A 23,639-nucleotide genomic window follows, 5' to 3' on the forward strand; every position below is an offset into this window, starting at 1 on the left:
ACCTGGTGTTGCAGATTTGTCCTTAGGTTGAGACTGCAGACAAATTTCTCTGTTTAATTCTTCCTTGGGCCGAACTGTACAGGATACAGCTGACTTCTCAACTGGTTTTGATACTTCTGTTTTCAGAGGACTAACAGAGGTTTTTTGAAGTAGTTCAGGATTTTGTACCTTACAATTTTTAGCACTGGTGATGGATATTGTAGAAGATTTCACTGGGGAAGAAGTAGCTTTCTGAAACAGGATAATACTTAGCGTAAATAACAACACTTAAAATAGTTAAAGATATTTCTACAACAAAACAATTCAAATCCTATATGCTTGATAGCGTTTTTGTAAACTCATGAAAAAAAATTTCTTGCTCTCTAATAGATCAAATTAATTTGAAAGGTTTGAGAAAAATTAACTTAGAAAATGTGATTATTCAAATTATGTAGTTTAGTCTACATAATATTCTGATGGGTAATTTAGTACAAGGGAGAGGGTCACTCACTATTTTAAAAAACAATTTCTTTTCTATTATCACACTAGTACCCTTATGAATGTTAACTATATTAAGTCAAATACATATATATTTGTATTTTAATTAAATCATGTATCATGTACCTAAAGATGAATTATAAGTACTACTTACTATGTGCCAAGTACCATACTAAGTGCTTTATGAACATTATCTCATTTAATCCTCCTATAACCTTTTCTTCCCCATTTGCAGTTCAGTTCAGTCGCTCAATCGTGTCCGACTCTTTGTGACCCCATGAACCGCATCATGCCAAGCCTCCCTGTCTATCACCAACTCCCAGAGTCCACCCAAACCCATGTCCATCGAGTCGGTGATGCCATCTAACCATCTCATCCTCTGTCGGCCCCTTCTCCTCCTGCCCTCAATCTTTCCCAGCATCAGGGTCTTTTCAAATGAGTCAGCTCTTCTCATCAGGTGGCCAAAGTATTGGAGTTTCAGCTTCAACATCAGTCCTTCCAATGAACACCCAGGACTGATTTCCTTTAGGATGGACTGGTTGGCTCTCCTTGCAGTCCAAGGGACTCTCAAGAGTCTTTTCCAACACCACAGTTCAAAGGCATCAATTCTTTGGCGCTCAGCTTTCTTTATAGTCCAACTCTCACATCCATACATGACCACTGGAAAAACCATAGCCTTGACTAGACAGACCTTTGTTGGCAAGGTAATGTCTCTGTTTTTTTAATATGCTGTCTAGGTTGTCTACAAATGGAAAAATAGTTTTGCAAGATTAAGTAACTTCTCCAAAGCCTAATTATGTGGCAGGGCTGGGATTGAATGCAGGTCTAATTCCAAAACCTAGCTCTACACTTAAAGATAATGCTCAGAAACACAACATTTTTTTTTCATTTTTGTTTTTTTCATATTATTTTTAAAAACCATTGAGATAACACATGGGCAGGGTAATCTTTCAAATACTTCAAAAGGATATCAGTGAAAGCATGATACCCACCCTTGACAACTGCCTTCTGGAGGTAACTACAGCTACTAGCTTTCAAAGATATTTGATGTCTTTCTTGTATTTATACACATACATAGAGCATTTTAATAGAGAAAGTAATTTTTAGGCTCTCGTGATGAGTAAGAACAGGCTCCATCATTCAAAAGTACATACTTTGGAAGTACATTAAATTTGTGTAATTTAGCTGTTAATTGATAACTTGGGTCAGAATATCAAATTTATGATTTTTACTTTCTATGAAATACTCTAAAAATACATAAACATCCTATATATATGTTATAAAATACATACTTATAGACATATATATACATAAATTATTACTCATAACAACAAACAAAAAGGTTTCCAAATACCAAAATTATATTTACTTACCCCAGGGCTAGAAATTGCAATGTTAATCAAAGATGCACCCACAGCACTCGAGGATGAGGCTTTATTCAAAGAGGCATCACCATCCCTTTGGGAACAGCATGTAGCTTCCTGCTTAACACTGCTGCTATTGATCCCAGCAGATGCTCCACTTGCAGAGGAAAATTTGGATAAACAAGTGGTACCAGGCTGTTCTTGCACACTGTTTTGCTTTACAGATGAGGTTTTTACATCATCTTCCCAGGAGCAAATAGTTGCAGCAAGGTTGGCCAGTCGGCCCCTTCTCCCAACTGGAGTTGCTGAGGCATCTGAAAGGGATGGTTTGGGAGGGGAGGCAGCCTTTTCCTCTGACGGCCTTGCTGAGATGGGTGTGCTTTCAGGTATATCATCTGAAAATTTTTTGAAGGTTAAAGTCCATGAGCTATATATGTATGTAATAAAGGGATCACTCCAAAAAAAAAAAAAAAGCTTATCTAATACACATGAAACTACCAAACTGCTTAAATTTGACAATATATTTTCAAATCAGATACTTAACCCAAATTAAAAAAGAAATACTTTGTTACTTAGTTTTTCAATTATTTGATAAGATTATGAAATCTATAAAACACCATACATTTAGGCTATATTTTTAGGATTAATTAATGATGTCATAACACTGCACAAATTAAGACTACGTATTCAACATACTTGTTTTTATAGTGTACTAGGCTACTGCTATACAACAGAACTTTCTGCAATGATGGAGATGTTCTATATCCATGCCGTCTAATACAGTAACAACTAGCCACTGTGGCTAGTGAGCACTTGAACTGTGGTAAGAGCAATAAGAAACTTTATTTCATTTTAATTAATTTAAATTTAAAAGCAACATATGTCTCTTGTTTATGGTATTGAATACCATATCTAATACCATATTGGATATCATACCATATCCAATACCAATAGCACAGGGTTAGACTAGTATGTTTTTCTGCACAGTTACTTCATTTGGAAATAAACCTCAAATAAGCAATACTTAACCACGAAAGGTCTGTATGCATATAGAGCATATACAGCAAAGTTCATGGCACTTCATATTCCAAATTCCGTCAACAGAACAGATATCCCTCCTACTATCCAACGCTTATACATCTGCCTGAATTCTCAGTTCTACTCCTCTTAAACCTTCTCAGGGATCTTGCTCCAAATAACCACTTCTTCCTCTCTACAAACTTTGTTTTCTACACATTAATATGCTCAATTCTCTCTCATCTTAAAGCTAAAACCAATCATCCTCTCATCAACATACACTCGCTTTTAGCTACTGTCCCTCTTTCCCTGCACTAAATTCACTCACCACTCAACTCACTTCAATCTGACTTCTGCATACACAGCTGCACTCAAGTTGCTATTGGTATTTTCACCCAATGCCTACACACTTGGCCACTTGGCAGGCCTTGTATTTCCATATGTGACATCATCCTCTACTAGTTCTGTCTTTGCAGCCTATCCTTCATGGTCTCCTTCTGACTACCAATTATCTCCATTTGACTATCCCACATGCACCTCAAATAATACTTCTGATGTTGAAACTGCTTCAAACACATTCCTCCTCATCATGCCTCTTCCTCCCTTTTCCCTTACCATCCACCACCTGGTCATTAGGTCCCACAGATTCTTTCTCCTAAATATCTCAAATCCAGCCTCTTTACTTTCATGGGCCTTCATCATTATGCCTGAATCACAATATTAATCTTTTAACTTGTCTTCCTGCTTCAAATCTCTGCCCTCTTCATTCTCTCCTCAATTCAGATGCAAGAGTGATCTTTCTGAAGCATTTGCCTACCTAAACTCTCAGTACCTCCCCAACACCTTCTGGTTAAATTCCAAATGTTATGGACTCTGCTACTTTCTTTGAATTTATCTCTTGCTTTTATACCACATGAATTGTATACCAGAATGCCTACTCTTTATACACATACTGTGTTCATGATATCTCTGTGCTTTTTATTAATATATATGTTGTGTTGCTTCTGCCTAGAATATCTCTACTGCCTAAAGCCAGCTGCCCTTCAAAGTCCAGGTTAATGGCCTGCCTCCTCCAGAAAAGCTTCCCTGACCACCACCTTCCCTACAATACTTTTTTTCATACCTTTATCATTTTCCTTAGACTACGCACTGTTTTCTAAACAGATGACAGTTTTACTGTCATGCTTTAGAAATGGACTTAATAGACCCCTCGCTCTTCTATTCTCCATCAGAAAGAAAGGCTTCAGATAAATTATACTTTATTATTCCTCAAACCTTTAATTGGCACATAGCCACAGTCTTGAATAGCACTCACTAAATCATTCATCACAAACACTTTATTTACAAGTTTAAATGCTTAAAATTAGATGAGCTATGATGCCTTAAGGAGATTTATTTTAAAGACTGAGGTAGGCATTTGTTAATATTTGCTTTCAAAATATTTAAGGTCACTGTGGTAACAGTTTCTCCTAAGAATGTTTAGGGCCTTGATTGTTCTTCTGACCAAGTATTAGATCACAATTCTTTTTCTTTTTTCTGAAAGGAAAATCTGCACTCTGCTGCCCATAGATATTTCCTACAAAACAGAATGGGACATCTTTCTATTCGGGCACATTAACTGGCTTCCTCAGACATACTAAAAGCAGCATGGTTAGTCCCACCCACTACTAAAATCAATAGGTATAACTGACAGCGTGGAATATCAGCACCCCCATTACACACCCATAAACATTAGGCAGGACATAAAAGTTGAGCCCTAAAGTCAAACTCCTAGGGTTTGCATTTTAGCACTGACTGTGGGCAGGTGTCTTAGCCTCTTTGAACTCAGTCTCCTCTCCTACAATATTTGAAAGCCAAAGCTTCCTTGGATAAGGCTTAGTCACCATGGACTGTCCGCTTGCACTGGGCTGGCTCACTTCGCCACTGCTTCTACTGAACTGAGCCAGAAGCCAGCTGTCTGCCTGCCCTGAGAAACCTTACACCTTTGCTGGCTCCTACAAAATTATCTTTAGGACCCAGAGAGGAAAGTTCTCGGTTTCTTTTATTTTATAAACATTATCATGTAACTAATAGTGTTTCATCTCTCTGCATCAGCTGCTAGTGAGTTCAGAACCATCTCTAGTAAACTAACTTTACCCTTCACTTTGTTTTTCCTTCTCTGCATATTGATTTTTCTCATTTTTCCCATTTTTAACATAGGTATTTTTGTAAGTCATCCCAAGGCTTTTTTCATAACAAGGTAGGAGATAAGCTCTCCATCAGATTACGGGCCCATGAAATGCAAAAGTCAGGTTTGCGTTTCCTCCTTCCTGGGTCGGGAAGATCCCCTGGAGGAGGGAATGGCAACCCACTTCAGTATTCTTGCCTGAAAGATCCCATGAACAGAGGAGGCTGGTGGGCTACAGTCCATAGGGTCGTAAAGAGTCAGACACTACTGAGCACACACATTCATTTTTGTAGTCATTCCAAGGCTTTTTTCATAATAAGGTAAGAGATAACCTCTCCACCAGATTACGGGCCCATGAAATGCAAGATCAGGTCGTTATATCTGTCTCCAGCACCTTAGCATGATTACATGCTTTGCAGGTGCTCGATAAATATTTTTAGAAATTTTCTTTTTCCCCTATGAATAGCATTGCATACCTTAGTCACTCAGGTTTATTCAGTGAATCCATGAAACAGGATTTCTTGAATATAGAACTGAAGGTCAGCAAGGCTGATAATGCCAAGAGTACAGCTTATCCTTTAGTGTTTTCATTGCAAATATAAGATAGTTCCTTTATAAGATCAAGGTTTTGTGAACCAGTCTAAGAACCTCATCATCGTTTACTTCAAGAACACACTCAATAAATATATATTGATATATAAATCATTAGCAAGCAATGGCTACTCAGAACATAGATCAAAAGCATTTACCTTTCATGTGTTAACTGATACATAAAAATTTTAACCTACCAAGTTGAATTGCACTGAAACAGATTTAAGGACCACATGGTCCACAAGAGTGCATACCTGTCACATCATCACTATCCCAACAGCGCCGCTGCTCAGCCAGCTTTTGCATTCGTGTTCTGACTGAGGAGGCTGCAGCTGCTCCCAGTCTTGAGTTCGGCCCACTCCTCACATCCAGCAGTGGTGCTGAGGCTGGGGCAGCCAAGGAGTCACCGACATCAGCGGGTGCCTGAGGCATCTGTGGCTGAGCCTGAGGGGACACAGACCTCGGAGAACAAGGTTTTGCAGACGTTGACTCAACCGGCTTTTCATTTTCCAAGTCAGAAACTTCTACTTCAGTGTTGTCAGAACAGCGTTTTTTGGATGGTGATGGTTTTGTGCAAGATTTCTCTAGGTTAAAAAGGACAAAAAGTTAAAAGTTCTATAATTTTGCACGGCAATGAAAAAACTTTAATGGCATACAAATGAATAAAACACTAGTCTCTCTGTTCCTTTAAATGATTTCATTCACAAGAAATATGTAAAATTCTACTTTCTTTCAGTAACTTGGAAATCTGAAATGAGAGATTTCTGTTTAAGCAAGCATATAATTTAACAGTTTAAAAAAACCTTAATGAAAAAATCTTCAAATAACATCCTCAGGATTTATGTATAATGTTCTTTGTGGTCTTCAGACACTAGGAAATAAAAAGTACACACACAGAATAAGCAAAGCAAATGTTCTAAGGGATTTTAAAGATCATACAGTCCAGTTACCACATTTTTAATAAGAAAAATCAAGTCCAGAGAAATCGAGTTACCTGCTTAACATGACATACCAGAGCTAAGGGTAAAAACAAGCTTTCTGCTTTTAAAAACAATTTTTCACAAATAGTAAACAAGAGTAGAAGGGCACCTGGCTTGAGGTTTAGAAGGCAGAGAACCAAAAGACGGAATTATCTGACCAGTACCAAGCCAATTCATCACCGCAAGTGTTTAACAACATTTTACATTTTAAACCTCCATGAACACCTATAAAACTAATTAAAAAGTCCTACAAGAAAAAGGAATTATCCAAACACAAGGAATATAATTTTTACCCAAGAATGAGTTCTACTGTATCTCCTATAAAACTAACCCTTTAAAAGGTAAGAATGTAAATTCCATTTGAGGTCAGTTTCACTGGCTGTCTAACCAAGTGTTCTTGTTCTGGCAGTAACTGAAGTATCATTAGTTGGAAGTCATGATTGACCTCATAAATATCAATCTAATTAAATAATACATCATGAAACTTTCCAATCTTCTGCAACTCACTTAAGGGTATATTTTCAATAAACTTATTTAATCATTTTTTGGAAGTGTTCCTATTTAACATGCTTTACTACCTGAAAATACAGAATGCTTTAAGTTATATTTCTTGTACGAAACAGTAAATATTTCCATTTAAGCATCAAAAGACAGTTCTAACCACTACTTTTCAAGTACATAATACTCAATATCTGATTGCATAAAGCTGTGCCACAGTGAAGACATCCTAGACTAGAGCTAGATCTCTGTTTTCCCATAATACATATGGTATTCCCTCCCTTCAAAATGTATTAACATACAAAAAGAAATTCTCATTCTATGGTTAGCTTACAAAATAGTTGGGAGCCAGCACTATGCCCTCATCTCTTTTGTAATATTGGTTTTGCCCTCTGTAATACTTTTTCTATGTGCATTTTAAATGTCTACTAAGGAACATTATCATCTCCAGATTATTCCAAAAGATTAAACCACTGACTGATACAGGCTGAGGATGCCAGGATTTAGGAAAGAATAAGAAAGCTTCCAGGTGCATTTGAGTTTGTTGCAGTTGTTGTTTTAGTTGCTATATTGTGTCCAACTCTTTGTGACCCCATAGACTATAGCCAAGCTCCTCTGTCCATGGGATTCTCCAGGCAAGAATACTAGAGTGGGTTGCCATTTCCTTTTCCAAGGGATATTCCCAACCCAGGGATCAAACCCACGTCTACTGCATTGGCAAAAGGATTCTTTACCATTGAGCCACCAAGGAAGCCCCTCTTGGGGTGGGTGGGGGTGTTGGTGGTTAATTTTGTTTCTATTTAATTTCAGTAGTTCTGTAGATTAACAACATATACTTTGTGCCCAGCCTGAGAGACATGGTTCAGCAGACAGAGGATGAAAAGACCCATGATATTTCAAGCATCTGCAGGCAGGCCTGCCTTTGTTGCCCTGTTCATGTAAGAGGGCTAGAGAGACTCAACACTGTGGCCAGTCTAAGTGCTCCACTGCTCCCGTAGTATTCTTCCCATAGAGGTTTTAATGATACTTTTGGAATGAGGAAAATAAAGTTCAACCAGTTAATCTGAAATATTTGTTAGAAATTCTGCTCTAGCTTGATAGGTTCTAGGCCTAATATAATAGTCCTGGAATACAATAAAAGGTTGATCTTTCCCCTGGAGGCTATTACATTTGTCTCCCAAAGACCTTGGTCTTCTGCAGAGACAATAAAGTCTTTGGCACTTATTTGCATTTTGAAAAATGCAAATTTTACTTTCCCCCACAAAGCCTATTACCTTCGCCACCAGATAGGGGCTGCTGGTTACTTGCTTCTGAAAGTGGCTCCCTGATCCGCTTGGCGTGAGTCAGAGACCTTGCTGCTGGGATGGGCCGCTCAGCCATTTTCCTCTGGAGATTCTCTCGTCTGGCACGGGTTCGCTCAAGCAGTTTCTACATATACAATACACCAGAGCATTGAAGCATAAGTTTAGTCAAAGGTTCACAAAACTTCAGATACCTTCTCAAATCACTAATTGTCATCAGACATGTACAGTAACAGTTAAATACATTTCAAAAGTCAAATTCTCAGTAATTAAGTCAAGATTCACCAAATGAGCACCGTCATGTCAAAATTTGATTAGATATAATATGACATTAAAGGGGGAATGAAATGTGTTAAGTTCATTGCATGAGATTTTAAATGGCCACAGATTTTTTTCTGCTTCCCTTAAAAGGTATTTGAATCAGGCTGGCTTTATGATTCATTTTGACTGTTAAAACACGGCAGAAGTGATACTGTGTATGTGACTTCCAATCCCAGGGCTCAAGAGGTCTTGCAGTTTCTGGTCTCCCTCTCTTGCAACACTGTCTTCCTGTGAAGGCAGGAAGCCTGGTTAAGCCTGCTAGACACATGGCCCAGCTGACAGCCAGCATCAACCACCAGACCTGGGAGGAAGACCATTTTAGACCATCCAGTCCTAGAAATTTCTATATGATTGCAGACTTCTGTATGATCCCAGGGGACACCAGAAGTCCAGCTCAGCTGAGCCCAAATGCTAAGCCACTGAGTCATGGGAAATAACATGGTGGTTGTTTTAACCATTATGGTAGGCAGAATAATGGTTGCCTAAAGTTGCTCAGTTATCCTAATCCTGTGAACCTATATGTTACCTTACATGGCAAAAGGGACTTTACTGATGTGATTAAATGAATGACCTTGAAATGCAGCAATTATCTTGGATTTTCTGGGTGGGCCCAATGTAATTGCAGGACCTCCTTGGTAGCTCAGCTGGTAAAGAATCTGCCTGCAATGCAGGAGACCCCAGGTTGATTCCTGGGTCAGGAATTTCACCTGGAGAAGGGATAGGCTACCCACTCCAGTATTCTTGGGCTTCCCTGGTGGCTCAGATGGTAAAGAATACGATGCGGGAGACCTGGGTTCGATCCCTGGGTTGGGAAGATCCCCTGGAGGAGGCAACCCTCTCCAGTATTCTTGCCTGGAGAATCCCCATGGACAGAGGAGCCTGGCAGGCTACAGTCCATGGGGTTGCAAAGAGTCAGACATGACTGACTGACAAGCACAATGTAATCGCAACTGTCCTTACGAGGGAAGAGAAGCCTGGAAGGTCAGAGTCAGAGAAGATGTGACAAGGGAAGGAGAGGTCAGAGTGATGGAACTGGGGGCATTGAAGATGGAGGAAGGGGGCTGCAAGCCAAAAAAAGCAGGGGGCCTCTATCAGCTAAACAAGGTGAGGAAACAGATGTCCCCAAAGCCTCAAAAAGAAACAATCCTGCTAACATCTTGATCTGAACCCAGCAAAACCCAACAGACTTCTGACCTGCCAAAGATAACATGTATGATGTTAAGCTAGCAAATCTGTAGTAATTTTTTTATAGCAGCAAAACTAATACCCACTAAGATTTGGGGTGATAGTTAACAGCAAGAGATAACTGACTTAATAGTCCTTTGAAAACATAAGATCCTTCCTAAGAGAAAAATCAACCTAAATATTTTTATGTTTTATTTAATTAAATATCCATATATAATAAAACAGTTTTAAGTTGAAATCTTAGTATTCCATAGAATCATGAATATGACTCTTTTCAAGCCCCAAAATATGCTCCTATTGGAATCGATGTAGTATAACAAACACAAAACCCTGTAAAACAATTCATTCTCTTTGAACACAACCAGAGAAGGCATGCAGATTACTGGCTGGAGTATACAGTGCCCTGCAAACACAGATAAAGTAATTATTGCAGACTAAGGAATTTAACTCCACTTGACCTTTTTAATTGCTTAATTAAGACAGAATAATCATTTTTAAGTCTCTCTGAATATGAAAAACAAGCATGAGCTTATCTTAGGAATGATTTCTCATTGAAAGAAGTAACACTAAATCTAAATGCTATGTCGCTGAAAGAGTAATTTATGAGCCAAATGTCTTCCAAAACACAAAACCTTTACCCTTTAAGGTCTTCAACAAACTCAAAAGTGACAGTATTCTACAAATTCATATATGTCTGATAATTTTCCCCACAATAAAATATATCATTCCCAAGATATAAAACTAGCTTAAATATGTTCATTCATGGACACACCCACATTCCACTCTGGTCAGTTAGAATATTTATGAGTCAGTATATTTTCAGTTACTATGAGCAATGGGTCAAAAGAATGAGGTTTTGCAATTCAAACACACACAAAGTGTTCTATTGTTACACTAGATTCAAAAATTTCAAGATTAAAACAAATTAAAGTAGATAAGCAAAAAAGTTCCCTAATCTGTAATACAAAACTTATAAATACCAAAGATTTAATAATCTTTGTTAAAAGAAGTGATATATCTAAAATACATAAAGTCAACAGCTAAATAAATGTAAGTTACCCTTCCTTATAATAGTGTATCAGGAATTTAAGGGCTTTTTTTATTTATAAGGTACATTCCTTCAAATATCACACCTCCTTCTTCAAATAATGGAGGCATTAAAAAAAACAAAACAGTGCAATTACTAACAATCAGGAAATAAGATACTCCACATGAAGGGATCTAAAATAACTGAAGCGTATAGTCCTTAAGTAATTTCTGCCCCACATCCCTCAAACCATTTCCGACAGAATTTTTTTCTGGGAGATATTACTGATTTCCTACGTTCTTAAAAAAAGTAGACTCAATAACAACTTATTATTTTCAAAATGTTCTAGAACCATTCCTTCCCTGGTCATCATAGAGAGTTCACTTAATTCTGGAAAATTAAAGAAACTCTATCGAAAACAGTGATAGCATGTTTGTCAATTTACATCACAAGAAAAAAATGTTCATATATTTTAATTGTAGCTTTTTCTCTTTTAAAGTTCCTACATGGAAAGTTCTGACTTGACATAACTAGCTGTGGATTTCCTATGCTAACCATGATGACCATCACCATCAGCAGATCTTCAGACTAAAATGCTAATATTGACATTATGAGTAATAAGTTTATGGCTTTAAATCCACCTAACAACCAGTACAAAAAGAACTTCCCAGATAGTTCAATGCGTAAAGAATCTGCCTGCAATGCAGGAGACATGGGCTTGATCCCTGGGTCTGGAAGATCCCCTGGATAAAGAAATGGTAGCCCACTCCAGTATTTCTTGCCTGAAAAACCCCATGGACTGAGGCGTCGGGTGGGCTACAGCCCATGGGGTCACAAAGAGTTGAAAATGGCTGAGTGACCAAGCACAGCAAGCAACAAGTACAACAATCAATAGTGCTTAGACAGGGCTTAAAATATTTTCAGTGTCAGCATACACTAACTCATTTCATCTTCAAATATGATTTGTTAAAATTCTGTTTTTACTACTGTTTTAGAGATGAAAAAATCAGGTAGGGGTTAAATAACAAGCCATTTGGTCACATAGCTAACAAGCAGCAAGGCAAGATTAAGAACCAGGCTCCAGAGTCTGGACTCTTAACTGCTTTGCTAAGAACTATAGCTTGACTAAATCCAATTGTTCTTTTAAAAATTTATCATCAAAAAAAAATAAAAATAAAAAAAAAATAAAAAAAAATAAAAATTTATCATCAGTAGAACTAACCAAATTCATATGATCAACATTAACTTTTTAATGCTATTAGCTGATCACAATAATAAACATGTGCCTTAACTGCTAGCTTATCCATAAATCAAGATAGATTCTTTCTTTATCTCTGGTTGGTGCATGAAGAACATCAGGAACACATGGTCCTGTGGACTCTGTCTAGATGCTGATTCAGACTGCAAAATCATGAGACACTTAGGAAAAGCTGGACACTGACAATGCTTGACGATTTTGAGGAACTGCTGCTTATTTTTTAGGTGTGATAATAGCACTATGATTTTTTTAAAAGTCTTTAGTGTTCAGTGATGAGTACCTACATATTTATGTATAAAATTATATGCCTTCTAGAATTTGCTTCCAAATAATTCAGTGAGAGGGATTAGAGGCAGATACTGTAAAACAATATGGCCACATGTTGCTGGGCAATGGATGCATTATATTTGAGATTTCCTACAAGAAAAGAATATTGCTAAAATGTTCTAACAGTTACTGCTTTATTTAATTATTTGTCTGTAAAACAATTTACACTGAATGGCTCTCTTTCACATCAATTCAGCATACCATTATTGGATAGTGCTTGATGTTACAGAAACACCTCTCTGAATAGGAAATAACAGTCCTACCTTCATGAAGCTTACATTCTAACAGAAAAACATGTTCAACAGGTACACATAAATGCAAGTGAGATGTGTATTGTGAAAGGTGATCTCCTGTCTGGAGAAGGGGAATCAAACTGTGAGCCGGAGGTCAAAACAAAGTTTGCCAGGCAGAACAGGCAGGAAGAGAGAAAGTGAGCCAGACAGCACCAGTGACAACAGGGAGGGGAACCACTGCACAACTGCCTTGTCTGAGGAAACAAGAGTTTAGGATGGTTGTAGCTACAGTCCAGGGGATTGCAAAGTCAGACTCGACTGAGCACAGCACAGCCTTTCACAACAAGAGTTACCAGGAGCATTAATCCTTAAGGCTCTGGCATTAACGTAATGAATTAACATCTCTCCTATGCCTACAGAATGGCATGGTTAGGAATCACTTTTGGGAAAAAAAAAATCACTTCTGGGAAAACTGAGAAAAACAGTTTCTCTCAAATAATTTTCTGTGTTCTATGGTTCTGAAGAACTCCAGCCGAGAAAGTCATTTTAACTGACTTTCAATTTTCTTTTCTTTTCAGGCGAGGAACATTTAGATTCACTGTACAAAAATGTTATGAATGCTATAATTAAGCACCTAATCTTTGGAACCATTTCAAACAGTTCACTCACTCCCAATTAAGGAAAAGATGTCAAAGCTGTTGATTCCAACTGCAACTGGTCTAACCTCTCAAAATACAAAACACACACACTAAACCACACATATTTCTGAGCTGCACTCTAAAATGAAAAGTTTCTTTTAAATAAAGGTTTCTTTCAACTGAGATTTGTACTAGCTTCAGAATAACATTTTTAAGTAAAATGAAGTGCAATTTTCAGCCAACTTTCAAAATGCTTTGCTCTTGTCAGTTACTTAGAAACGTAAAATATTGAGAACAGGAAGGGCTAATATTTTAAGGAATCCTATTTTAAGTTACAACATAACATATCCTTTTTCATTTCAATGTAAGTGAAAAATACCACCAGCTCTATTCCCTAAAGCTAATACAAAAATGTGCTCAGGATTTTTTCTGTTAGAATATTTAAGGTTAACAAATGGATGTGTATCCCTGAGGTGATTGAGAATTTGGAAACAAATACTGTTGTGTTTGAATACAGGTAAACTCTTAATTGCTGAAACTTTTAATATCTTAGATTTAACAGAATTGTAACTACATCTCAAAAAAAAGGGGGGGTATTAATACTCTCCACTCAAGCTTTTGAATCTAGTGTAGAGACATTTTTAGGCCCACTTTGCAACAACTCAAAAAGTAACAGTTTGATACTTGCACAACACCGTAAAAAAAGAGGAACTGTCCTTGAAGAAAAGGTAGTGGACAACTGGCCACGCGAAATTCCTGAGTGTGTCAGCGTACATTCGCAACAAGTCAAAGCTAGACAAATAATCGACACAGTAATGATGTAATTAATCCATATTTAATTTTCAAAGAACAAAAGATGATTTAGGTCCTGCTATAATGTTATGCCCCATAAACATACCCCCCTTTTTTTTTTAATCGTGGGCTGTAAATTTTGTCTTGAACATATTCGGCTAGCAATTTTCCTTTCGATTAGTGTCAACCTCAGGTATGAATCTTCTTTGCTAGTTAGGTAAGCAATAAAAACTGAAGAGAACTATTGACTTTATAGGAACGGATGCAATGGTTTCAGGCACCGGCTTATTTCAACATTTTGCTGTCATTTCGTTCACTGCATTCTTAAATGTATGCAGTGGAGAAGGGAATGGCAACCCACTCCAGTATTCTTGCCTGGAAAATTCCATGGACAGACTATGGGGTCGCAAAGAGTCGGACACGACTGAGAGACTAACAAATTAAATGCACGGCCCCTCTGCGAGTCACACGAACCCCGCAAACTGCATTCCATTCCATATCCAGGCGGCGGCTGCACACACAGCCCTGAGTCACTCGGCCACCCGACTCCACCCTGCAAGTTACCCCGGCTTTTCCTTCCAAGAGGATCTGTTTCGTCAGGCCCCCACCGCACCCTTGGAAGACCCAGGGATCCACTCCAGAGGGGCGTATAACAACCGGGGCTGATAGGAGGTCTTTTCACCACTGCTACTGAAGACAGACTCAAAACTTTCCCCGCAGAGCTACATCTGCAGGACAAGAACAAGAAAACCGCGGATAAACTACAGCCACAAAGCAGCGGGAAGCCGCCGCACCCTTGCAGCTCCAAGCTGGACCCTCGCACGCCCACTCTGCGCACGCGCGCGCACGCGCTCTCCGGCCGGTGGGCCGGGAAGTTGACAGAAGGTAGAAAGGGACGGTGGGGGGCGGGAGCCGTCATGGCTGGCTCTGCCCGTAAGTTTTCTCACCTCGGTAAACGGGTCCATCGTCCCGGACTTCGCGTGTCGATTACGAGACGGCCAAAACGGTGGTTCAAATTCAGAAAAAGAAAAGTGAGTGCCGGCTCAGTGTGTCACTTGGAGAAAACAAGAAGGTGGCGGGGAACTCTCCCAAGCTCCTCTCCTCTCCCCCACTGCCTCCGAAGTCCGACTCTGGCTGCAGCGGCGGTTCAAATTTGAATTTCAGCGCCCGGACCCGCGCGCATGCGCACGGGCGGGGCGGGGGAGCAGGGCACGCCTCTCCTGGCCCTGGCGCTAGATCACGTGGCCTCGCCAGGGCTGCGAGGTTCCCAAGGGTGGCTTTGCCGGCTCAGTGACAGCCTGGCCCAGGCGGCGGGGATGCAGCTGTAGGTGCGGCGCTCCAGCGCATCAACTGCCTCCTGGCTCAAAGCCCCACCCCCAACGCTCGCACGCCCCACCCTGTTTAAGCAGATCCCTTCACACTCCTGTGCCTGGGCCTTCCTGCTTTCCTTCATTCCTAAATCTAGGATTAAGGGCCCTTCTGTTTGAAATCCCACTGGACCTTTGACCTTACACTGCTTTATGTTCATCTGCTCGCCAGCTCCTGTTTCACTCCAAGGTGGACTCAGGCTTGCCCTTCTTGAGGCGCAGGTCTGGTGAGCCCCCGGACACTTGTGGCTAATGACCAGTGAGCCGCCTTGGGCACTGGACTTTGTCACTGGGAAAATAAGGTTAACTTTAACAGACCTGTTAATGCTTATACACAAAACTCCTGTTGGCCCTTCTTATTTTAACCCCATCAAACTGCATGCAAAGTTAGAGCTGAGAAGCTACCCACTTTAATCCTTTCTTTTACAGGTAAGAGAAGGGAGACCCTAACACTTTAAGTAACTGGTCCTGGAGAAATGAAAATCCCATTCTCGGCTCATAGTTGACTTGCCACCACTGGATCATAGCTAGGTCTCATGACTATCCTTTATTGGGAATTGAAAAATACGTTTTATAGTTACTGTATCAGATTCATACCTTATTTAGCAAGTCTGTACTAGGGCTTTTTATAAAGACAACAAACAGGTTGTGATTTGTTCATCTGTAACACTGTGTAGATTTCTGAATGGCTGCCCAACAGTTGAACAGGCCAAAACCATTACTCCCATGTAAGAATTTCAGTATATTTAATAAGGTTTCTATCTTAGCAGTCAGTGAACATTACAAAAAGTATTTCACTAGTAATATCTGTAATTTGAATTGTGGTACTGTATGTAGTAATGGAAAGAATTCTGAGTGTGGGATGAGAAGAAATTCCTTGGGGCCTTGACTCTACCAGGACTATGTGACCCTAGGCTTTAGGCAAATCATTTAACTCATTATCTTTTAAACCTTTGTGGGGAGGCAAATCATTTAATTCATTATCTTTTAAACCTTTTTGCGAATCATAGACTCCTTTGGAAATAAAATTAAAGCTTAAAAATGCCCTTTCAATCATAAGCTTTTTAAGATATGATTCCATGAAGTTCATGGTCACAGGTTAAGAACCTCCAGTTTAGCCTCTTTGGATTTTGCTTTTCTCATCTGTAGAACTGAAATAATCAGCTGCCCTGCCTTTCTCAGAGTTGTTAGGCAGATCAGGTGAAAAACTGAGAGCAATCCAAAAGTATTCTGTAATAAGGAAAAAGGCCCTACCCAAGTGTTTTGAATTATTAATATCTAACTCAAAAGTGTTGGCTTCCCTGATAGCTCAGTTGGTAAAGAATCCGCCTGCAATGCAGGAGACCCTGGTTCAACTCCTGGGTCGGGAAGATCCCCTGGAGAAGGGATAGGCTACCCACTCCAGTATTCTAGCTTGGAGAATTCCATGGACTGTATAGTCCATGGGGTCCCAAAGAGTTGGACACACGAGTGACTTTCACTTTCACTTTCTTTTCAACTCAAAAATGTTAATTGCTCATTTGTGTCTGACTCTTTGTGACCATATGTACTGTAGCCCTCCAGGCTCCTCTGCCTATGGGATTCTCCAGGCAAGAATACTGAAGTGAGTAGCCACTCTCTTCTCCAGGGGATCTTCCTGACCCAGGGATCAAACCCAGGTCTCCTGCATTGCGGGTGGATTTTTTTCCATTTGAGCCACTAGGGAAGCCCATGCTAGCTACGAACCAAAGAGAAAAGATGCTTGAATTTTTTTTCAAGTGCTGCATAAGAAAGTGGTGGGTATATTAGGGTTGGAGGTTCAGGAGGAAGTTTACAGAGCATTGGAAAATGAGTCATTAGAAATTATGAAGCCCTGTGCCTTCCAGCTTTGACCTTTATGAACCTTAGATTCTTTATGCCTGTGTACCTGCATGCTCAGTCATGTCCAACTCTGTAAGCTCATGAGCCCATGGGCCTCCTTTGTCCATGGAATTTTCCAGGCAACTGGAGTGTGTTACCATTTTCTTCTCTAGGGGGTCTTGCCGACCCAGGGTTGGAACTTGTGTCTCCTGAATTGCAGGCAGATTCTTTACCACTGAGCCATGAGGTAAGCCCCTTAGATTCTTTATAACTGGATTCTAATAAAGACTAAAACAGATAAATAGAACATGTAGCTCAATATAACTACTCAGAAAATTTAGTTTATGTTTATTCACAATCTCTCTGTCTTTACCCTGATAATGATGATAATAGCAACCACCCTATAAAGCTGAAGTTTGTTAAACTCCTACTCTGTGCCAGAAGCTGTGCTAGAGACTGAAGTCTCAGCTCAGTTCAGTCACTCAGTCATGTCCGACTCTTTGTGACCCCATGGACTGCAGCACATCAGGCTTCCCTGTCCATCACCAACTCCTGGAGCATACTCAAACTCCTGTCCATCAAGTCAGTGATGCCATCCAACCATCTCATCCTCTGTCCTCCCCTTCTCCTCCCACCTTCAATCTTTCCCAGCATCAGGGTCTTTTCCAGTGAGTCAGTTCTTCACATCAGGTGGCCAGAATACTGGAGTTTCAGCTTCAGCATCAGTCCTTCCAATGAATATTCAGGACTGATTTCCTTTAGGATTGACTGGTCAGATCTCCTAACAGGTCTCCCTGTTTCCCTTCTTACCCCCTGATAGTTAGTTAGAACTACCTTTCTTCTTTAAAAACTGTGCTATAAAATATTTCCAGTGTACCAAAAAATTAGTGAAGAGAACAGATAACCATGTACCTACCACCTAGCTTAAAAACCTTTGTAATTAAAGTCTCCTATATATTCCTCCTTCGTGCCATTTACCTTCCATTCCCCAGGAGTTAAACTATCCTGATTTTCATATTTATCATTCCTGTGAAATGTATGTACTTTTATTACATCTACATATATATCTGTATCAATATATAATGTTTTACATAAATTTTGTTTTTACTGTAAGTAAAAATTTCTGCAGTTGGTTTCTTTTCCGAATATTCTCTTTATGAGATTCATCCTCACTAACAGGTATAGCTGCATTTTATTCATTATCACTGCTATAATTCTATTTTATTAATATACTTGTAATTTATATATCCATTATCCTGTTAGTGAACGTTTACCCATTTTCCAGTTTCTCATTCCAAAGACCCCATGATGCCGTGAATATTTTTATGTCTCCTTATGTCTCCATGCAAAACTTTCTCTAGAGTAATATACTTGAGAATTAGAGGATCATTTCAAAAAATATATTTCAGTATTACTGCCAGATATTAAAAATAAATTGCCCTTCAAAATGGTTGTAACAATTTATATTCTAATCACCTTTCTATGAGTATGTCTGTTACTTATAGTCCCTCCTTAGTACTTGGATGCTTTTTAGCTTTTTAGTTTCTATCATTCTTATTTGTATACATTTCTCCTATTACTAGTGGAAATGAACATTGTTTCATGTGTTTATTGGCTTTTCAGTTTTCCTTTTCTGTGAATTTCAAATTCATATCCTTTGCTCATTTTTCTATGTGGTTGCTTTTTCTTATTAATTCAAAGCATTTTGTTGTTTACTATTTTTATAGGAAAATAACTCTTCCTGATTTTTTGGCTGGAAAATATCTTTTCCTAGTTTATGGTTTGTCTTTTCATTTTAGGATGTCTTGGATGTACATAAATGTTTACTACTAATGTAATTAAATACATGTATATTTTCCAATAGAGTTTGTTCTTTTCATGTCTCAAGAAATCCTTCCCTACCCTGAGGTTGTAAATATGTTCTCCTGTATTTTCTTCTAAAAAGTATGTTTTTTTTTCATGGTTCTGTCTTTAAATGATCTGGATTGATCTTGTTTTTTATCTGGAAAACCAAATGTCTAGCAGCATTTATTTAGTTGTCCGTTCTTTCCCCACTGACGTGTAATGCCACTTTTGTAGTATACCTGTATATGTAGGTCTGTTTAGAAGCTCTTTATTCTATTCTACTGGTCTATTCATCTAGTCCTCTTCCAATATCAAACTGTTTTCATTATGTAATCTTACATACCACATCTTTGTGATATCAAACCATTTTATTAGTGCACATGGTTATATCTTCATTAATTTAGCCTACTTTAACATCTTCCCAAAATATATATAATGTATTTCCATAAAGATCTTTATACTGTTTAATGTATTCACATGTATCTTTGTTGTTATTGCTTTTAAAATTATACCTTTTAATTATACTTTAAACTATCTATTATTAGTATACTGGAACATGATTATTACAAACCTACTGAACTACCATATTTTAGTAATTTATCCAAAAGGTAGGAGCTTTTTAAATTGTAAATTATACAGCGTCAATTTCTTGTGTAGAGCCAGTTTATGTCTTCTGTTGCGTGTAGGATAATATGCAAATTCTTTATCATACCTAAAGGGCCCTACATGATCTGGGCCTAACCTTCCTCTCCTAGTATCCTGCTGCTGCTGCGGCTGCTAAGTCGCTTCAGTCATGTCAGACTCTTTGCGACCCCATAGACGGCAGCCCACCAGGCTCCTCTGTCCCTGGGATTCTCCAGGCAAGAACACTGGAGTGGGTTGCCATTTCCTTCTCCACCTAGTATCCTAATATTCTCCAAATATCACAGTGTACATGTGTGCTAAGTCACTTCAGTCATGTCCAACTCTTTGTGACCCTATGGACTGTAGCCCACCAGGCTCCTCTGTCTGTGGGGATTCTCCAGGCAAGAATACTGAAGCGGGTTGCCATGCCCTCCTCCAGGGCATCTTCATGACCCAGGGATCAAACCCACATCCCTTATGTCTTCTGCATTGGCAGGCAGGTTCTTTACAATTAGCATCCCCTGGGGAGGCCCAAATATCACAATTGTTGTAGAGTTGCTAAGTCGTGTTCAGCTTTTTGCAACCCATGGACTGAAGCATGCCAGGCTTCCCTGTCCATCACTATCTCCCAGAGTTGCTCAGATTCATGTCCATTAAGTCAGTGATGCCATCCAAACATCTCATCCTCTGTCACCCCCTTCTCCTCCTGCCTTCAGTCTTTTCCAGCATCAGGGTCTTTTCCAATGAGTCAGCTCTTCGCATCAGTTGGCCAGAGTATTGCAGCTTTAGCTTCAGCATCAGTCCTTCAATGAATATTCTGGTTTGATTTCCTTTAGGATTTATCTCCTTGCTCTCCAAGGGACTCTCAAGAGTCTTCTCCAGCACCACAGTTCAAAAACACCAATTCTTCAGCACTCAGACTTCTTTATGGTCCATCTCTCACATCCATACATGACTACTGGAAAAACCATAGCTTTGACTATATGGACATTTGTCGGCCAAGTGATGGCTCTGCTTTTCAATACATTGTGTAGGTTTGTCATAGCTTTCCTTCCAAGGAGCAAGCATCTTTTAATTTCATGGCTGCAGTCACTGTCCGCAGTGATTTTGGAGCCCAAGAAAATAAAGTCTGTCTCTGTTTCCATTGTTTCCCCATCTATTTGCCATGAAGTGATGGGAACAGATGCCATGGCCTTAGTTTTCTGAATGTTGAGTTTTAAGCCAACTTTTTCACTCTCCTCTTTCACCTTCATCAAGAGACTCTTTAGTTCCTTCTTGCTTTCTGCCATAAGGGTGGTGTCATCTGCATATCTGAGGTTATTGATATTTCTCCTGCCATCTTGATTCCAACTTGTGATTAATTCAGACTGGCATGTACATCATGTGAAAATATCACAATACTTTACCTTTTTTCCGCTAGTCTCCAGCCTCATAAGCCTTTCTTCTAGTCATAAAAATATGCTAAATTTTTTCCTGCATCAAGAACTCTCCACCCTCCGGACATTCCTAGATCTACCCATGGCTTCTCCTCGTTAATTGGGTCTAAGCTTAAATGTGTTACTTCCTCAAAGAAGACTTCCCTGATCAGGTGGCCGCACCACTTCTCTTTGCCCCCAAGACACTGTCTATCCTATTATTCTGATATGTTTTCTTCATTGTATTTACCACTTATGTGGGGTTATTTTAATTATGTGTTTAAGTTTAATCATCTACTTTTTCTGCTAGCGTGTAAGCAATGGGATGGCAGAGTCTTTTCTTTATAGCTATTACCTAGCACCCTGAATGCACATGAGTTCAATAGATATTTGTTAGATGAATGAATATAAGATAATTAGTATTCCATTTTTAGAGATGGGGGAAACTGAGATACAAAGAGGCTATTTGGTTTAAGACTATCACCTAAAAATTTGAATCAGATCTGCCTGACTTCAAATCCTGCTTATGATCTTGACATTTCAGTTAATTTGTTTATTTCCATCACAAAAGACAAAATAATAATGTGAATGTGCTCTTGAGCTATATATATAGTGCTGAATAAATTGCAACCTTAAAATTGCTTTCTTAAAAAAATTTTTTTAATTGCTAAATTAGGAAAGAAAATACATGTTATGCTCACATGATTACTAGTAGTTAGACTATACAGTTTCCCCTAATCACATTAATATTCTGAAAGTTATCAAAAGTGTTTCTCTAATTATTTAAATAAAAGCCACAATCTTCCAAGTTATTTAGATAAAGACCACAGCTTATTATATTAATTTAAATATAGAATCAAGGCTCCAAAGCAAAGATGACTAGAAATTAAATGTTACCCTAGTAAATTAATATTTGCTCCTTCAAAGATCCTTTTTTTTCAACAAAGGAAATAGTGATCATTTTTTCACAGATAAAATTGATGGAGGGCAGAAAAACTCGAAAGCATTTACCTCAGTAAGGATACTCCTTATGTTACGTATATACAGTTAATTTTTCAGAGTACTTTCATACACATTCTCATTTCATTCACAAAATAATACAATAAATAAATATTCTTATTTCTACAGGCATCAAAAAGGCCAAGATTTAACCATAAAGCAGTGGCAAGAAGGATTAAGGTCAAGATCTCTACTTCAGGTTATCTGGCTGACGGGCCACTTCTTTTACACATTTATTATAATGAAATAAGAATCATCAAGTGATGTCATATACATGTTTACTAAATGGGATAGTTTATTTCTTACAGTATCTGCTATTAATGGACATTAGTATCATATTTTAAGAGTTTAAACAGTTTTAAGGGTTCTTAACATCACATGTTTTTCTCTTCTAATTTAATCAATGAAACTGTTTCATATTCCAAATTGAGGGAAAACAGATTGTGTGTTTCCAAAAGTCAGTCCAACTACAGTCACGGTCCCTTTATCCAATCAACTTTTCTCAAAATTTATAGCTTTCATCTTTTTACTTTCTCAAGTGGTTTATAAGGGCATTAAGGGTATCATTCCGTTCTTTAAAAGGGCCACAGTAAATCCTTTCATAAAGATGAATTCTTTTATGTACTTTGCACTATAATTTATATATTGCTACCTTTACTTTTCCATACCTAGATTTCTCAAAGCTATAATCACAGAACCTATTTTTTAATAAAAAATATTTTTCCACATTGCAGCTTGTGGGATCTTAGTTTCCTAGCCAGGGACTGAGCCTGGACCCTGGTCAGTGAAACCTTGGAGTCATAAAGAGTGGACCACCAATGACGTCCCTATTTTTAAATTTTTTAGCAATCCCATATAAAAGAAAAGTGGGCCTCCCAGGTGGCATTAGTGGTAAAGAACCCACCTGCCAATGCAAGAGACATAAGAGATGCAGGTTCCATCTCTGGGTCGGGAAGATCCCCTGGAGGAGGGCATGGCAACCCACTCCAGTATTATTGCCTGGAGAATCCCATGAACAGAGGAGCCTGGCAGGCTACAGTCCATGGAGTTCCAAAGAGTGGAACATGACTGAAGCGACTTAGCACACATGCATATAAAAGTAGCTCTTAAATATTAAAGAATAACAGAAGTCCATTTTTCTTAAACATCAAACTCTGTATGGAACCTCAAAAATAAAATATTCTTAAATTTGAAACAAGAAGGTGGTTCATTGTACTCCACTGATGTCTATCATGAACTTCTTTAGTTTCCAAACACTTCAACAATGTCTCCTCACATAATCCTTCCAGATGTTGCTTGGTTCTTCCCCTCAGTCATTAGCCCTTCCAAATGTTAGGGTTCCTGACATTCACTTTCATTCTCATCTCCCCTGCT

General features: G+C 38.7%; 2 protein-coding genes across 67 annotated transcripts in view; one reads left to right on the forward strand and one right to left on the reverse strand.

The window, feature by feature from the left end:
- Positions 1–23,639, reverse strand: part of ANLN (anillin, actin binding protein) — a 159,195-nt gene that overhangs the window by 38,397 nt on the left and 97,159 nt on the right. For 27 of the 50 annotated variants that reach the window (XR_014066752.1, XR_014066746.1, XR_014066750.1 and 24 more), the window contains exons 1-5: positions 15,124–15,302; positions 8,369–8,522; positions 5,871–6,200; positions 1,851–2,236; positions 3–231 (exon numbers count right to left, since the gene is read on the reverse strand). Coding sequence is in view for 33 of the 50 variants with exons in the window: in XM_081534188.1 (XP_081390314.1) it covers positions 3–231; positions 1,851–2,236; positions 5,871–6,200; positions 8,369–8,522; positions 15,124–15,141 (1,117 nt within the window). In the remaining 17 variants the exon portion in view is untranslated. Of the gene's footprint in view, positions 1–2; positions 232–1,850; positions 2,237–5,870; positions 6,201–8,368; positions 8,523–15,123; positions 15,303–23,639 lie in introns of those variants that run through there. The other 23 variants (XR_014066754.1, XR_014066755.1, XR_014066756.1 and 20 more) reach the window with 2 other exon arrangements.
- The window catches only part of MATCAP2 (microtubule associated tyrosine carboxypeptidase 2), a 76,040-nt gene continuing 67,237 nt past the window's right edge, over positions 14,837–23,639 (forward strand). For 8 of the 17 annotated variants that reach the window (XR_014066758.1, XR_014066763.1, XM_081534234.1 and 5 more), the window contains exons 1-2: positions 15,054–15,207; positions 22,395–22,464. Coding sequence is in view for 5 of the 17 variants with exons in the window: in XM_081534206.1 (XP_081390332.1) it covers positions 15,094–15,207; positions 22,395–22,464 (184 nt within the window). In the remaining 12 variants the exon portion in view is untranslated. Of the gene's footprint in view, positions 15,208–17,410; positions 17,630–22,394; positions 22,465–23,639 lie in introns of those variants that run through there. The other 9 variants (XR_014066770.1, XM_081534219.1, XM_081534236.1 and 6 more) reach the window with 5 other exon arrangements.

This window comes from Giraffa tippelskirchi, chromosome 10, assembly GCF_054371585.1.
Source record: "Giraffa tippelskirchi isolate mGirTip1 chromosome 10, T2T-mGirTip1v1.2.pri, whole genome shotgun sequence".
NCBI classification, from domain to species: Eukaryota; Metazoa; Chordata; class Mammalia; order Artiodactyla; family Giraffidae; genus Giraffa; species Giraffa tippelskirchi.